General features: G+C 40.8%; 1 protein-coding gene across 1 annotated transcript; it reads left to right on the top strand.

Annotated features, from left to right (window-relative positions):
• Nucleotides 1-1152: 1152 nt before the first annotated feature.
• On the top strand, nt 1153-3483 carry CATSPERD (catsper channel auxiliary subunit delta). Its single transcript, XM_048837236.2, has one exon. The coding sequence runs from the start codon at nt 1153-1155 to the stop codon at nt 3481-3483; it is 2331 nt and encodes a 776-aa protein (XP_048693193.2).
• Nucleotides 3484-16848: the final 13365 nt, after the last annotated feature.

Here is a 16848-nt window from a genome sequence, read left to right as displayed (position 1 = left end):
CTCCATCTCTGGACTATGATTTCTAGCAATAATAAAGAATAAAAAAGACTGATGACTCCCCCAGTCTTTGGTGTGATCCAGAGAGATTTATTGCAAGCTAGCAGAATTACCTTCACTGCTAATATCCTGACCTACACTCTGAAATCAATTGTAATGTGTATGATTCCTTGAACCAATTAATAACTCTCTTCTTTTCTATTAAACAATCTTTAGTTTAGGCTGCAGCCTGGTATTTGGTAAGATCTGAACTATAGATTCACCTGGGGTGTGTGGCTGGTTCTCTGGAACTGGAAAAACCTTACATGTGGTGCTTTTGGTTTTAATAACCTGACGTCACAAAGGCCAGTTATCTCGGTGGTGATAGGGGCTGGATTGCCTATAGGTGACTGTTCTGGCTCCTTGTTAACTAGTTTAGTGATGCAGTAGTTCACTTTTGTTACTGGCTTGGTGACCTCTAATGATAGAATAAACCACCAGTTTTGGGGTATCTGCTCTGTTTCCTACAGTTTGTTCTGAATTGGGCATTTTCAGCTGTGACCCAAACCAGGTACAGTGACAAAGAGATTAGGGAAGCACAGTTGAGGTGAATACAGTGCTACTAGCCTCTGGGGGGGTCATTGCTCACTAGGGTTGTTGCCCCTTGGGAAGGAATGAGACTCAAGAAACTACTGGTTTGGGGTATTGTCCATAGTTGCTGTGATTCTGTGATCATGAGCACCCGTGATAAGTACAAACCCCTCAGAAAATTAGCATTAGGCACAATATCTACTGGGGCTGTTGCCCCATGGGGTGGAGCAAATGTGAGGTAAATCTAGCAGAAGGGGTCATTGCTAGTAGTGTAGAATCAGCCACAAAACTGCAAGCCTCAGACATCATTTACACATGACAGAGACTGTATAGGAAACACTCAGAATGACAGCCACACCCAACCCATAGCCCAGCCCAGCCACCAACTGCCTCTCGGAACTTCCTTCTAATTTACAGCAGGAGGGAGAAGAGCCAGGAGCCATTTTGAGCTGTTGTCCACAAGGAGCACAAGGTATCAGCCTCCACACTAAGTTGGTAGTAAGGCATATTATAACAACAGCACAACAAATGCCCCACTCCTGGCCAGTCTCACTAGCTGAACTCTGGCTATGGCTGTGTTTTGAAATGGGAGGCATTGCTTCCTGGAGATGCACTGTTGAGAAGCTAGCGTATTCAGGTCTGTCCTTCAGTGCCCGGGACAAAGCGTCAGGCACCATCCTGAGTTTCACCCGCACTGAACCTTCCCTTCTACAGTACCCATGTAATGATGGTGACCCTTGGGGACGCCCCAATCCAGCTGTGTACCTGGGACAGGTGGTTTTCCTCAGCACAGATGGATTTGAAAGTAGCCTCCTGCCACTGACCATCCCTTCTGAGCTAGAGACCCCAAATGCCTCAGTCAGTGCCACGGCCTTTGTGAAGAAAGATCGGTTAGCAATGGTGATAAATGGACGGGTCTATCTCTACATCTTCGTGGCTGGGGAGCAGGAATGGCTCCCAGTACAGGGGATCGATTCCTTGGTCACTGAGCTCTCGAACACCCACTGCTGCTACCCAGGGCAGGACCCAGACTGCCAGGCCATCAGTATGACTATTTTTGCCTATGAGACTGGGCATTCAGCCTCCAAAAGCCACATCTTCCTGTCAGAGGATGGGGGCTACACGTTCACCCCTCTGAAGCTGAGCCCAGAAGTGCACGGGGTGCTGCTTGGTGTCTACAATTTTGTTTCCCTCTCCCAGATTGGGATTCTCATCAACCACACCCAAAGTGGTAGGGAAGGGAAAAGAGGAGGGGCCTATTTCACATACATTGGAGGCAACATGAGCAACATGTACAGCCACATCTCCATGGGCTTCCACCTGAAGTCCACCGGGGGCCCAGATGTCCGGAGTATCCAGCACCCTCACCTGTGGGGCTTTACCATCCTCTGGACCAAAGACACACTGCTGATCTCCTCCAATAATGGCTTGCTTGTGGAGCCAGTGACTGTGCAGCAGCAACAGGTGCCTCCCACAACCTTCCATTCTTTCCCTGGCAGCGGCCTCTGCCACGTGGTCACCAGCAACAGTGAGATTGCAGTCCTGACCCAGGACCATCAGCTCTTCCATGGCAGCCTAGACATGGTCTCCAGAACTATGGTGCACATTGGAGAGAACGGCCACCAGAAAGGCCTGTGCAGTGCGGTGCTGATGTTTGACAAGGTAGGGATGCTAACCGTGTTGAGCCCTGTACCTACTAATAGTTCCTCTGCCTATAACTTCCAGAAATGCACCTTCAATGTGCAGTGGCTGCTCATGGACATTTGGCCATTTCTGCAAGAGTGCCCAGTTAAGATCCTCAAGGGCCATTTCCATAACAAGATCTATTACATCGACATGCAGCAGAAGCTGAACCTTAGTGCCACGTTTGTGCCAAAGCCAGGCACTGGGGCTTTTCCAGTGGTGACTGTGAGCAACCCTTATGTGCTAGGGTTCCAGGCAAAGATAACAGAGGGTGGGTACACACATGACAGGAACACCAAGTACAGCTTACACATGCAGCTGCTGCAGCAGTGTTTCTCTGGCATGGCAGACCCTCATTTCAGTGACACATTCCCTTCTGGCGGGATGTCTGTCCTTACTGTGGACATCCCCAACAAAGGCGCCTGCTGCATTGATATGCATCCTTTGTCTGCACTTATCAAAGTAGGTTGCCCACCTACTAAACATATTAAAGTTTTTAAAAACACAACAGCATGCAGCAAAGGCTTATTTAATCAAGGCACACTGCAAGATAACTTCACTTATTCTATCAGCCACAATTTATATGATCCAAATTTTCTTGCCACACCACAGTTAGATCAAAGTGATCTTGAAGTTCTGTACAAGTATAATGAACTGGGGTGTCCTCTTCTGCTGTATTATGACACTCCTTGGTTGCCAGTCCTTGAACTGTGGGAAAACAATACATTTGTGGAGTACGTTTCTGCTGACTTTGTTGTGTTTGAAGTCAATGGAATGTATAATTATGATTATCTCTTGACAGCTGCTGAAGCCAATTGTATCTCTCAACCTCAGAATTGGACTGCTTTGATACAAAAGCAAGATTCTCCAAATCCACATACTGCATGGAGCAGAATGAACTATGAAAGCTGTAAGAATCACGATGGACCTAAATTAGTATCACCCTCAGCCAAATATCAAATTCTTGCTCAAAATAAAAAGAACAAGATCACTTTTTCACACTATAATGGCTTTTATATCTTTAAAGTCATTGTTGTGGACAAATTATACAGTTACTGTGAATTGTCTGCAACTGTCAGTGTATATGTCACTGGAGCTCTCCCAAAGACTTTCTTACATGCTTGGACAATGCTGACAGCTTTTCTGACTATCATTCTGATTGCAATTTTGATGGGATACCTCTTACATAAACTATCACTTATGAAAAAATCCCCAAAAGTTAAAGTATTTTGAGCATAATTATTTAGAAACCTAGTATGGTGTTCAGGGAAATTAACGGGGGTAGTGTTAAGAATTCTCATAGGCTAGTTTTATAGTTCAGGAGAGCAATTTTTTTTTTTAAATGATAAAGCCCAATTGAGGCAGGCTGGTTAAAATAAGGAATGCCTATGCATGAAAGAGGAAATGATAAAAGGCACAGTTATATGTTTTCTAACTTTATAGATGTTGGAGGGGTGATGTTCTACTCCAAGCCATTAGATTGTTAAAGGGTGGATGTTCCTTTAGATCTATTTTAACACACTCATTTATCTTCCCCAATTCTTTTTCTCATTTTTCATGCGATAATCTTCCGTCTCTTGGCTTTTGTGAACAATCCTCACAGCCAGCTATTTTATTGCTAATATATTGCTTTTAAGTGTGTCACCTTTTATTGATGTAGTCAATTATATTAACCTATTCAAGAGCTGGATCTTCTAATCCAGCTGACCCTTTCTTCAAAAAAGAATAAAGATGTTCTTGGAGCATGGCCGGTGCTTGTTCCATGGACAGTATGTCAATGGAAATCCAACAGATTCCTGTTTCCTCTATTTTGCATTCCTGTTGTGATTAGGGTGTATATTTTCCTCCTCTCCCACCATTTGCAATATTAATTTTAGTTTATATCCCATTCCATTTGCTGGATGGCAGAATACTGACACTTCTATTGGGTTCTAAAGAACTCTCCATCAAAACAGTGAAGTACAATTATTTTCCAATATGAGAGAATTGAAGAGATTCTGAAAACATTACTGAGGTTGAATAGCACTTGCCTTCAATGGGATTACTAGCGTGAGTAAATACGAATTAACATGAATAAAGGTTGCAGAATGTGGCCCCTGGCTTAGTTCATTAAATTAGGTTTTTTAGTTGACAGACCAATGGTTTCCTGTTGTCTCATGTGGTCAACCAAGTATTGCCTATTTAATGAATGTACCGTGAAACTTTGTTGTGGTCCACTGCCATAATCAATTCATACTCCTCACCATTGAGACTCTCATCCCCCTCCCCTTTCTCCCCACCCCTACACTTGCAAGGACCTTTCAACTTGGTATAAATAGATTTAAAAAAAAACTTTATTGGTAGGCACAACGTATGGGCTAACACGACAACGGCATGCAACAGAAACAAACCAAAAACAACATTCATCATTTAAGAAACCAACTGGGATTTTGTCTTCACATTTCATATTGTCTTGACTATAGAAAAAGTATTTTAATGTTAATTAACATTTTAATGTAGCAAAAGTATTTTCGACAACTGTCTTTACATCTCTGTAGTAAAATTGTTCATTTTTATTTGTTGTTAACTGAGGGCTCATTTGTGGATTTCTTGTATTTATTAGTGTAGAGCAAGTGAAGAAACAATATAGTTTCTTCAGATAAGATGCTTTAGATGTGTTTTGCTTATAAAAACAGAACTTTTGCTTTTTTTACCTCCATATTATTTGGACATTATTAGATTTAAAAATAAAAATTTGTCAGTTTAAAAAAAATGGTAACAGTTTGTTCTGTCTATGGAATGTAAGATGAATAGTTAAAGTGAGTTCCCTCATGATTACCCCTTCTGTAAAATCCACCCCTCATGCTTTTCACGCTGGGGATTCAACTGTCTAGATCAACAACCTGGAAGAGACTCGTGTGTATTTGCAAGTGAAGGAAGGAAGGTGTTCTGTTGGGCTGAGTTTTCAACCTGTTGTTGGAAAGGTAATCAAGAAAAAAAACACAAGAAAAAAGGATTCAACAGACTGCAAGAAGCGGCAAAACTGTGTCACAAAACTAAATTAATAGGATGCAGTAAGGGCAGGAATTAAGGAGAAGACCTGCCCTCCCAGAAGGCGAATATGGTAATGAAAGCACAAAATACAACCTCTCTTTGGATTGATGAAAAAATGTTGACATATATTGTGAGGTATCCCTTTGAATAAACTGGCAGAGTAAATGAATTGCATAAGATTAATCAAACACATTATTTGATTATTCTTAAATGATGTACAACCAAGCTTATTTTAATAACCAGCACAAACCTACTTAGAAGAGATGAAATCTTGGACTTGTAAGTCAACGATAACCAATCAATAGCTATCCTGGAACTCTAGAAGCAATTATGCATCAGCTACTGGATAACAGCTACGTGGATGTTTGATATTCTGGCCAAACAGATTTTTAAACAATTTATTATGAATATGATTCTGTTCTTCAGACTTGCCCTACTGGGCTCTCTCTTTCCTTTACCTCTCACATTCAGACTGTTGCTAAATTGTACATCTTTTTGTTGTACAACATTTTTCAGAATCCATGCATTACTTTTCAACTCTACTGTCAAATCCCACAATTGTCCCTTGATAATCTCACCTAGGCTAGAGTAACCATCTTCTCAATAGTCACCTTGCTTCCCTCCAGTCTATTCAAAACGCCACCGAATTTATTTTCCTCACCCACTCCTCTGACTACATCAACCATCTGGACACATCTCTACTAGTTTTACAACCTTTTCATCATTTTAACCCCTTCATTCTTGCTTGCAAGGCTCCTCCCAACTCTGCCTTTGTCTACAACTCATTTTTCCCACCACTCCTCTGTTCAGGCCATGTGCTCTGCCATTTTTGCCTCCCTCCATGCCATTTTTTTTACTTTTCCCCTCCACAAGTACTCCTGTTTTCACCTCACTTGCCCCATACCTAGAATGTTCCCTTTGATCCTGTACACCTGGAAACTTCCTGCTCTTTCAACACCTTCCTCAAAAATCCTTCCCTTACCACATTCTTGGAAAGCAAACTAAGAACTAACACGTTGCATAGTGTGCATCACCTAACCCATTACCTGACTCTATATTCTCTCCTCTATCCCCAGTGGGTGATTATCTTCTCTGAGAGTCCTGTCTTGTGATCAGTTTAGGTCATAAGCTGTTTAGAAGAAGGATCAGGGGCTGACCGATAGCTGGAGTAAACTGTCATAGCTCTATAATGCATTTGCCCCCAAATCCTTATTTGCGATATAAAACCCCCTGATTACCACACAACAGTTTCTAGACAAATTCTAATGGCAAAATAATGTGTGGAATATTATCCCAATTCACTCTGCATGTGAATTTTAAAAAAACCTACAAACTACAAAGCCAGCAAGAAGAAAAACCTCCTCGGAGGGAAGTATGAGAGTATGCAATTATTGGACAAGCTGGCTGAACTACTGGGCCCAGTGTAAAAGTAACAGGTAAACAGAAAGGAATTGGTAACCGTATAATGAAGGCCATTTAGCACCATCCATTTTCAGTTACACTAACTTTCCTTAACATCGCAGCCATTCTGACCCACATTCAGTTGAACGTGTTTCACATCAATGAATATTTTAAGCTTTAAATATACAATAAAGATTCCAGAATCTTTCATTCGATTGCACCAAATGTTACTCTTGGTTATACTTTTTCGGTAAACATACCATGCTACCCATGGAGGATTCTCACTCATGAGTCCTATGCTTCTTAGCACAAGACTGGCTGACCTACCATAGCTCTCCCATTTTCTTACCCTTGAGGTCAGCAGTAGTGAAGTAGAGCATGCCCCAATATCTGTTAAATCTCATCTACTTTAACAGGAGCAGGTTAAGGCTAAGTGAAATTGCTGCCATACCAAACAAACATAACAGGCAATGCCAAGCTACAAATAAAAAAGTAAAAAAGTATCCATAAATATCTTCTCCAGGATATAAAATTAGTTTCAAATGTCTCTGAAGCCAATAATCTAAGTAACTGAACCCAAGTGAGGTCTAAACAATTATTTTTGACTCAAACTATTTGCACCACTCCCTACTGTGAAACAGAATTTTATTATAAATCCACGTCCCCAAGGGGTAATCCAAAGAATCAAGGAAAGTTTTCATCAGTACACAATTCAATTACCATTATTATGATAAGAGGATATAGTAATTATAGCACAAGCATGGACATCAATTGTGTTCTAGTGTCAGGTTTTATTAGCAACAACTTTGTACCTAATGTAAGATGACATTAAGTTCAAAAATAATATAAGCACAAAAGAACTCTCACAGAAGAACAAAACATATGCTCTATGTTGTATTTCAGAAATTCATTAAGGACTGTATTGTAATGTGTATACACACAGAGCAAAGTTAAACTTAGGCATGCAACTTCAACTTTGGCATTTCTGCACTTTTGATAGCTTAAATTTGCACAATTAACATTCTGACCAGTCTTTTGCATGGAATTTCCCAGGTTGCTGGGTTGTTTTTGTTTGCTTGGGGTGGGGTGGGGTGGGTTTTTCCTCCCCCCCTTTTTGGGTTGGTTGTTTCTGTTTCTTTGCGGGGTGGGGGAAGATTGTTTTTCAAGAATAGAAACAATCAAAAAAATTACAAATTCAGCATTAGGATTAATCTTAAATGAAATTCAGATGTGTTAAGGTATGGAACTGCACATTTAAAGCAAATAATCCTAACTCTGCCTGGTAGTGACACCATCCAATAACCACACAATTATGTTGGTATTTTGGTGTTTAAAAACCCAGATTGGATATACCTAATTAAAAAAAAAACGTGCTTTTCCCCACTTGCGATATAACTACAGGCCATAATTAAGGGTGTTTAGATGCCTTGTGTTTTTCCATGCCTTATTTTGATTTATTTTGGATTTAAACTTAATTTTTTCTTAGGTTTGTAATGCTTGTATTGGAATAATTACAGAGTTCGTATGGTTTTAACCTTGAGTTTACTTATATGCATTCAACCTTAACTGCAGCTTACCATAATACTTTTTGGAATTTTTTGTTTCTCGGTCTCTTGGAAAATATATACATAAGAAAGAGACAAAGAACATCCATATTAGGAGTTCTCGGGACTTAGAAAACCTAACTTAACTTAGTGAAGACCTAAGTGAAGCAAGTAAGGTTTAGTTCAACAAGTGTACCAAATTTGAAGTCTAAAGCAACTTTAATTAAAATCAAAGGAGACTTTTAAAAGCAAGGGAAAATAAAGTAGGGCAGCAAGAAACTTTTAGCCTTAAACCAGTTGTAACAAGGGAACTATAGGTTCTTTCTAAAGAGTAAACAGAACTTGCTTATCCTGTTTCCAAACCGTTATGTTGCCTGTGTAAATTACTTAAGGGAGTTGTTCTCACAATCCCACTATTTTAGATGCAAAAATAGGTTATTTGAAAAGAGATCACATTAGGGTCAATCCCCTCTAACTGAACGATTCCTAGCACACAGAATCACAAGGACAGTGGATACAACTTCCAACTTATCTGTATGTGTGTATATATATATATATATATATATACACACACACATATATATCTTCTTACTATATGTTGTATTCTATGCATCTGATGAAGTGGGCTGTAGCTCTATGCTCTAATAAATGTGTTTGTCTCTAAGGTGCCACAAGTCCTCCTGTTCTTTTTGCGGATACAGACTAACACAGCTGCTCCTCTGAAACCTGTCAGTAGTGGTTTAACACTCCAAAATTGTTTTTCCAAATCTCAGAATATGATTTTTTTGTCTTTACAATTAGTTAATCCTTTTGTCCCTCATACTAGAATGTCTAAAGCCTGGAAAGAAAAAGCGGTTTCCTGTACACTTCATAAGCAAATTGAGCCATTTAAAAGCTACCTTACAGCAAAATTCATGAAAGCTTTGAATTTGCTATGTCACAGTGCATTTTAAAACTAAAGCACCGACTTCAAAACTCAAGACATTTTCACTTTGATCAAGTTTTAGTCTATTCTGAGGAAACTGGCCAAGGAATTTTGTTTACTCTCATTTCAGCATTATACATGAGTGAATGTCAATCCTACTTCGAGAACCTTGCAGTCTATCAATATGGGCCATTGGCTAGATTCTTATTATTCAGAAATATTTGCTTAGGAATTTCCCTGAAGTATTTGATTTCTGGGTCTTTAACTCAATTCATTATGCAATACATGCTTGTTTGGTACAATCAAAAATTCAAGATAGCTTTGAAAGCAAACAACCGATACCAATCACTTTTTATTTCTCTTGGAATTTCATCTCAAAATTTCAAGCAATGTTTAACAAATTGTTTACTTAATCACACAGATTAAAATGAAGACTGAAGAATGTGGGAAAAGCTTTGTTTTTATAGGGATGCTATTGCTGAAAGCTAGCTGCACTGAAATTCAGTTCTGTAACACTGAATACTATTAGCCATCTTCTGATCAAAATTCCTTTAAGCTGGCATCTATGTTTTAAGAAAGCCTGATTGATATGCATTGGGATGAAGAGCTCTCAGCTAAGAAAATAATTCTTTCCCCACTATTTGGTTTGCAGGATCCCACAAGATTCATATTAGAACCTCTAGTGGGAATTCACACAAGTTTGCCACTTTGCTCAGCTGACATTACTGTAAATTATCTGGTAAAGGAAGAGCTATAGAAAGCCCTGTTATTTACCATAGTAACTGTGACTCTTTCCTATACGGATCTATGCACTTGGGAATTACATACACACACATTTGGAATTTCAGCTAGCAGTATCTGTTGTATGTACAAAGAAGGGCTGAAGACGGGTGTGGTCCCAACCACACACAAAAATTTGACAATTTACACCAGTGGAACTGAAACAAAACCTAGCCCTAAGTGTCTGCTTAATTGTTACCTTCCTCCATCTGGTGAGAGCTATTCATATCTATAATTATTAGACAGCATGCATGCCTGAATTTCTACAGACTTACTCACTTAATAATTGATAAGGATTTCACCTGCACAGTCACATAGATGCATCTGATGCAGATCAAGTTTTAACTCAAGATTGTGACAAGTATTGACTTCCTAAGTAAGTAAAAAACAGGACATGCTAAATGGGTATTAAGCAATGCTTTAATATATAACTTTCAAGTCCTCTTGGAATTTTTATCATCTATTTTCATCGTATTTATTCTGAGAAAATTTACAACTTGGCTGTAACAATTGACTGCAGGCTGATATCCAAAACATGGTCTCAAGTTTAAAGCAATTTTTAATATAAATCTCCAAGGAAAAATGTATTTTTAGAGAGACCAGATGACTTTTTCTAACTTAAGATGCTCTTACTGTAATTTAACTTTTCCACAACTCTGCCCCCACCCCACCACCCAAACCTTAGTTTTGTTGAATACACAGAATTAATCCATTGTGACATACCAGGCTGCAATCCAGACCAGTGAGGGGCTGTGTCACTCCTTCCTTGCAATCTTGGGTGCCTTACAATGCCTTGCTGAAGCAGCTCCTACCTGGGCCACTCACAAACATCCTTCCAGCATACAAGCCAGACCCAGAGTGTCTGTGTAATTACAGCCTGCCAGCCATACTTGGGTTACAGTCTGGCTCTCACTAGTCTTGGTTATACTGCAGGGTGACCCCAACACACACACCAGTCTCAGATTTCCCCCAGAAATGTATGTCCTGTACTGTCCAGCCCTCTCCTAGATAGTACAAATATTTAAAGTCCATTAATCCTTAAAGGGAATAATATGCCATTTTATTATCTCCAATAGTTATTCAGACACTTCAATTTAAACACGCTCGATTAGATAGAACAGTTTATTAACTACAGAGCAATTTGGAGTGAGTAAAAGTAACAAGGCAGAAGAGTAAAAAATAGTGACAAGACAAATAAAAGCCAAGACGTTGACTAACACTTAAACTGTATCAGGTTCAAGCAAGGTGTCTCACCACATGCTTTCAGCAGTGGTCAGCACCCCTTCCCCAGAGTCCAGCAAACTCTTCCTTTGCCCTTCGAGTGCCGAGAATGCGATGGGCAGGGAGAGCAAGAGAGGAGACCCTTGGGTTGTTTGTCCCTCCTTTTTATAGTTTCAGGGTCCCCCTCTTGAAAAACATTGCCAGCTGGGCACTAGGAGACAAAGTCTTTGTGGAAGGATATTTCCTGCTGGCTTTTTCTCACCTGTTTGAGCTGTCTTTGTTTCCCTTCCTGCTTGACGACCATTTACTGCTTAAATGCAAATTAAGCAGAGCACATATTCCTTCATTTAGGATAGAACTGTTTGCCAACTTCTGTTTGGGCAGGGCTGTGGGGTTTGGAACATGTGTTGTTAACACCATGCAGGGGAATGTTATAACTTTACATACCACGCTGCCATACATTTTTATCAGGATAATACTGACGAGCAAATTATGACTTTTCAAATGATACCTTACAAGACATGCCTTGTACAAAATTATTACAATAGTATGTAGCGTGTGAACACAGGGTATATTCTGTCACATCCATGCACACAGCTCTTCAGCCATGTCACTTCTCAAACTCTGTGGGTATGTCTACACTGCAATTAAAAACCCACAGCTGGCCCGTGCCAGCTGATTTGGGTTAAGGGGCTTAGGCAAAAGGAGTGTTTGTGTTGTAGACATTAGGGCTCAGGCTAATGACCAAGCTCTGCGACCCTCCCAACTTGCAGGGTCCTAGAGCACAGGCTCCAGTCCAAGCCCAGAAATCTACACTGCAATTAAACAGCCCCACAGCCTGAGCACCCTGCAAGCCAGAGTCAGTTGGCACAGGCCAGACCGGGGTGTCTAACTTCAGAGTAGACACATACCTTACAGTGTAGGTGTCATTACTCATGATTTCATTTGTTCGTTTAGTTGTTTGTCAGTCAATATTCTTTTCCACTATTTCAAAAATCTTCAAAACAAAACACAATTTTAAAAAAATTGTCCACTCTACTTGTTTAATGGATGATTAAGAAAGCAGGATGCTCTTTCCTGGCTTCTCCCCCCAACTTCAGACTAAGTTTCAGTATCTATTGGAATGATTTTTAGGTGTAAATTGTTCTTTTTATACTCAGAGGCGGACAAGCCTCTGTTCATGTTTCAACAGCATCAAGGACACGGAGGTTCTAATCCTGCTTCGAGCGTGTGGATACTACTGCACTAAACACGAATAAGCACTTACACTATCACTTTAAAACAATTTGTTTTATATATATAGAATCATAGAATATCAGGGTTGGAAGGGACCTCAGGAGGTCATCTCGTCCAACTCCCTGCTCAAAGCAGGACCAACACCAACTAAATCACCTCAGCCAAGGCTTTGTCAAGCAGGGCCTTAAAAACTTCTAAGAATGGAGATTCCACCACCTCCTTAAGTAACCCATTCCAGGGCTTCATCACCCTAGTGAAATTTTTTCCTAATATCCAACCTAGACCTCCCCCACTGCAACTTGAGACCATACTGATGCTCTCTAGTTTATACATAATAATATACAAGAGATTCTTATATACTTTATACACATATATAAGAATTGTAGCCTCTAGTATTATGAAATGTGGTAGATCAGTGTTTCTCAACTTTTCCAGGTTGATCACTCCATATTCAAAGTCAAGTTTCACAAGCCCCTTACACTTTACTATAAAAGAGAACAAAAATAAAATATCAGTGCTAAGCCTATGTAACGTGAGTGTTTCAAAACTTAAAGAATACTTGACCTTGAAGGATATGGGCATGCAGGGACTGAGCCTTCGCTTTACATCGTAATAAATTTTTAACACCTTCTGGTCTTTCCACCTCATCCCAATTGCCTTTTCTGACCCTCTGGGGGCTGTAACCTGCTGGTTTGGAAACACGGCCTGGACACGAGGGAAACTCAGACAGAGATCATGGACAGAAACTGATCAATTGGCTTTAAACTTGTAAGGTACTTCTAATTTTCAGCAATTTCCAGTCAACATGATTTAAGATAGGGATATTATACCTGTGCTATGCCCATCAGTAATGGTTAGTAGCCCTCCCTAGTATAAGCTGCCAGTTTCTGCAGTTGCCAACTATTTACTCGGCTGTACTCCCCAACTTCAGTATTTGCATCCCCCTTCATTTCTTCCCGGACATTGCTATCATCTTCCTCTTCAAGTGATTTCTCTTGGATGCACGTGGAAGATATTACATTTATCTTTCCACAGTGGGACAGGAAATACGATGGAAGATTCCTCAAAGTAGTGATATATTTACATATATTCCAAAGAAAGAGAAATGTGGTAGCCAAAAAAGGAGTTGAGTTTACAGATGAACAGGTAAAGATGTTATTCTGCAACTGGCACTGCTGTAGAACCTAAAAGGTACCATCTCTGCAACAATACCCACTGCTTATACTGAAATATAGTTTCCTAATGAGTACTGCCAACATTTAAGAACTGCCTTCGTCAGCAGCTTCTTGAACTCGCATGGCGTCCTCTGGCAATTCATTAAGGACAACAGTTATCCCCCCCCCCCAGTTTGTATTCTGTAATAACTTTTCTATTCTATTTTTTAATTTTCTGCTTAACATAGCATTCTGAAAATGAACAGTATTGCCATAAACTGTGAAACTTACCGGCAGATAAAGTTCAATTTAAATGAGCATTTGAGCTTTAATAATAAAATCATCATGTGGGTCCTCACTGGTGGACATCTCTAGAACAGACGCAAACAATTTTCATAATCTAAAGTACCGGGAAACTGCTAGAAACATAAGTATTGCTTTTGAGCAAGGCTGTTGTCACGAGCAGTTAGCTCAGAATTGACTATTTTAATTAAAAAGTTTGTCCTTTTCAGTTAAAATATTGCAAAAAGTGCTTTTCAGTAGGACCTTTCATACAGTTGTGTTGAGCAAAAACAATCAGCACATTTCCTTTTAACTACGTAGTCATATACTGAAAAAAATATTTCTCTCCTCTAATGATGAGGTCCTAGCCCTATAAACCAGATCTATGAGTAAATATTGCTAAGCTTAGTATTTGTCAGCTCTTCCATCTAAAGACCTGGCATTCGTTCAAAAGATAAATTCATTGGACTCATAGATAGAGTGAGGACATGGAAGCATCCATGTTGATGCAGCAGGTTCCAACGGCAGCTGCCCAGTCTTGTCTACACTACAGAAGTTTGGTATGCTAGCCATTGTTTAGACTCCTGGCACACCATTAAGACACCACATTTAACATGCTCTCAGCAGCACATGGGAGTTCATACTGGCAAGTGCTGGCTTATTAATCTGAAGGGTTCAAAGAGTCCTCTGACTACGGTCCCACAGTACACCAATCACTGTATACGTGGCCTGTCTAGCAGAGTTTCTGTACCCAGCTGAGCAGGGTCAAGTTTGCCATAAGCCCCCTTATCCTGTAGAATAGAACTGGGTTTTATTTCTTGCCAATTCTTTGCAATTAGTGTGTTTAAAGAAAGCACATTTCAAAACATGCATCTGAAGAGCATCATGTACCAACCAGCCCAAGGCTGATATCTGCACACTTATGACTATATGGGGTGAGAATGATTCCGTTTTAGCTAAACCGTAATTTGAAACACCCTGGCCTCTGACTGGGTATCCAAATGCCTTGTTAAACATGGCATTAGTCACTTCAGTAAACAGTGCCAGGAGGAAATAAGAAGACTGAAGATGCAATGTAACAACAGCCACCTCGTGAGCAGGGAGGAAACCCTACCCATTTGTTAATGAACTGGAGCATATTCTTGGCTTTTCCCCAGCGACAGAGCCCCGGATGCTACTGGATAGCATCCATCTGGCAAATTACAAGGAGAACAATGACACATCTAGCGTAACCCAGTTAGAGACCATGGATGAAGCAGAGGACCAGAGATGTCCGATATCATGCAAAGATTGCAAGACTTTTTCAGTCTCTTCAGCCCTGGAGACAAGCAGGAAAGCAGGTTTTGGTGAAGTGGAAAACACTGGCTTTTTTTAAAATAAACATTGGAGTAGGACTTACATGTATGGGGTTGGACAGAGGGTCTTCTGCATTTATGTAAGGCACCTCCATTATTGCAAGACTGGTGGATGCAGCCTCACATGAAGGCAGAAGTGCGGACTTTCCCCTACCTCCTTAAGATCCTCTCCTTCCCAACTCTGCTTCCACTACCGATGGCAGCTCCCTCCTTCTTGCACTTGGTTGACATTTGGTGGCCCTTTCCATAAACCCCCTCCTGTTCCACTGCATGACCTTCTTTCCAAGTAATGGCAAAAATCCCTAGGACATGGTAGCTCCTTGAGCTTTGCCATCCCATTGGATTCAGAGAGTTGTACCAAGAACCGGGGGACTCAGAGCAGTGCACTGTCACAGGGTGGCTGATCCCTGTAAGTGTCCAGTGTGTCCAGTTCTCCTCTACCAAAAGTTGAAGCTAGACAAATTCAGACTGAAAATAAGGCTTACATTTTTTTTTAAAGGTGAGAGTAATTAAACATTGAAACAATGTACCCAGGGGAATGGTGGATTCTCCATCACTGGAAGTTTTTAAATCAAGATGGGCTGTTTTTCTAAAAGATATGCCCAAGGAATTATTTTGGGGAAGGTCTATGGCCTGTGTCATACAGGTCAGACCAGATGATCACAATGGTCCCTTCTGGCCTTTGAATCTATGAATATGTGCTTCCAGTTTAGCCAACTGGGGAGGTGGGGGAGCAGCTGGGGCTTTAAAAGGGAGGAATTTTAAAAAGGAGGATTTTCTCCTCTCTTCTGAGGAGAAAATCTGGTTAGTCAGGGCTGCCTGAAACCACAGACTGGAGGAGCAAAGAAAACAGGCTGATGAAAGCCACTTCTGAGAGACAATCTGCAAAGTGCAGAAAGCTCTGCAAGCCCTCCCTGGGAAGAGCGAGGGATTGGCCTAGAGGCCAGCGAATGGGCTAGTTTGCTGACGGTCCTTAGCCAGAGAACCTGTGGAGGGAAGCTGAGAAGGGCTAAAGGCTACAAGCCAGCAGATGACCTAACCTGCAGATCTTCCTGAGCCAGAGAGTCAATACCATGAGGCTGAAAAGGGATGTGAGCTGTTGGACTGTGTCTGAATACGTGAATCATGAGACTGGTCACTCAGTGGGAAGGGCCTGGAGAGTGGGACCCTGGAACAAAAGCAGAAAGAACTGGGAATCGAGTGCTGGTGAACTCCAAGGTGGGTGCCTCTGAATGACATCCCTGGAGAGAGGGGCAGAAGATTTCTATACACCTTCACATTTACTGTAGGTTTGCTGAGAATGGTTTTACAACAAGGATTTTAGGGAAACAAATTATGCCCAGAGATGAAACTTTGTATGGAAAATAGAGACTGATCCTTTCACGGTAAAACAGAAGAGGAAACAAAGGTAGGTGCATGTCTGTACCATGGCCTGCTGCAAGAGGACACTCCAGCGGGGTTGCCTTCTGACAAACAGCAACTGCAGCTTTTGACTAGAATGCTGTATGTGTACATGGGCTGGAACTGCACCTAAACCAGCACGTCTAGTGTGGATGCATTGCGCCACTGCTATTTACACTAGCGTACAGCTTCTAATTAAGACAATCTTTGTTGACAGGCTACTGCTGTAGATAAGATGCGAGAAAAAAATATGCAACAGAAGTCTA

Source organism: Caretta caretta, chromosome 2, assembly GCF_965140235.1.
Source record: "Caretta caretta isolate rCarCar2 chromosome 2, rCarCar1.hap1, whole genome shotgun sequence".
NCBI lineage: Eukaryota > Metazoa > Chordata > Testudines > Cheloniidae > Caretta > Caretta caretta.
The sequence above is the reverse complement of the archived record's forward strand: the minus strand, read 5'-3'. Positions and strand labels throughout refer to the sequence as shown.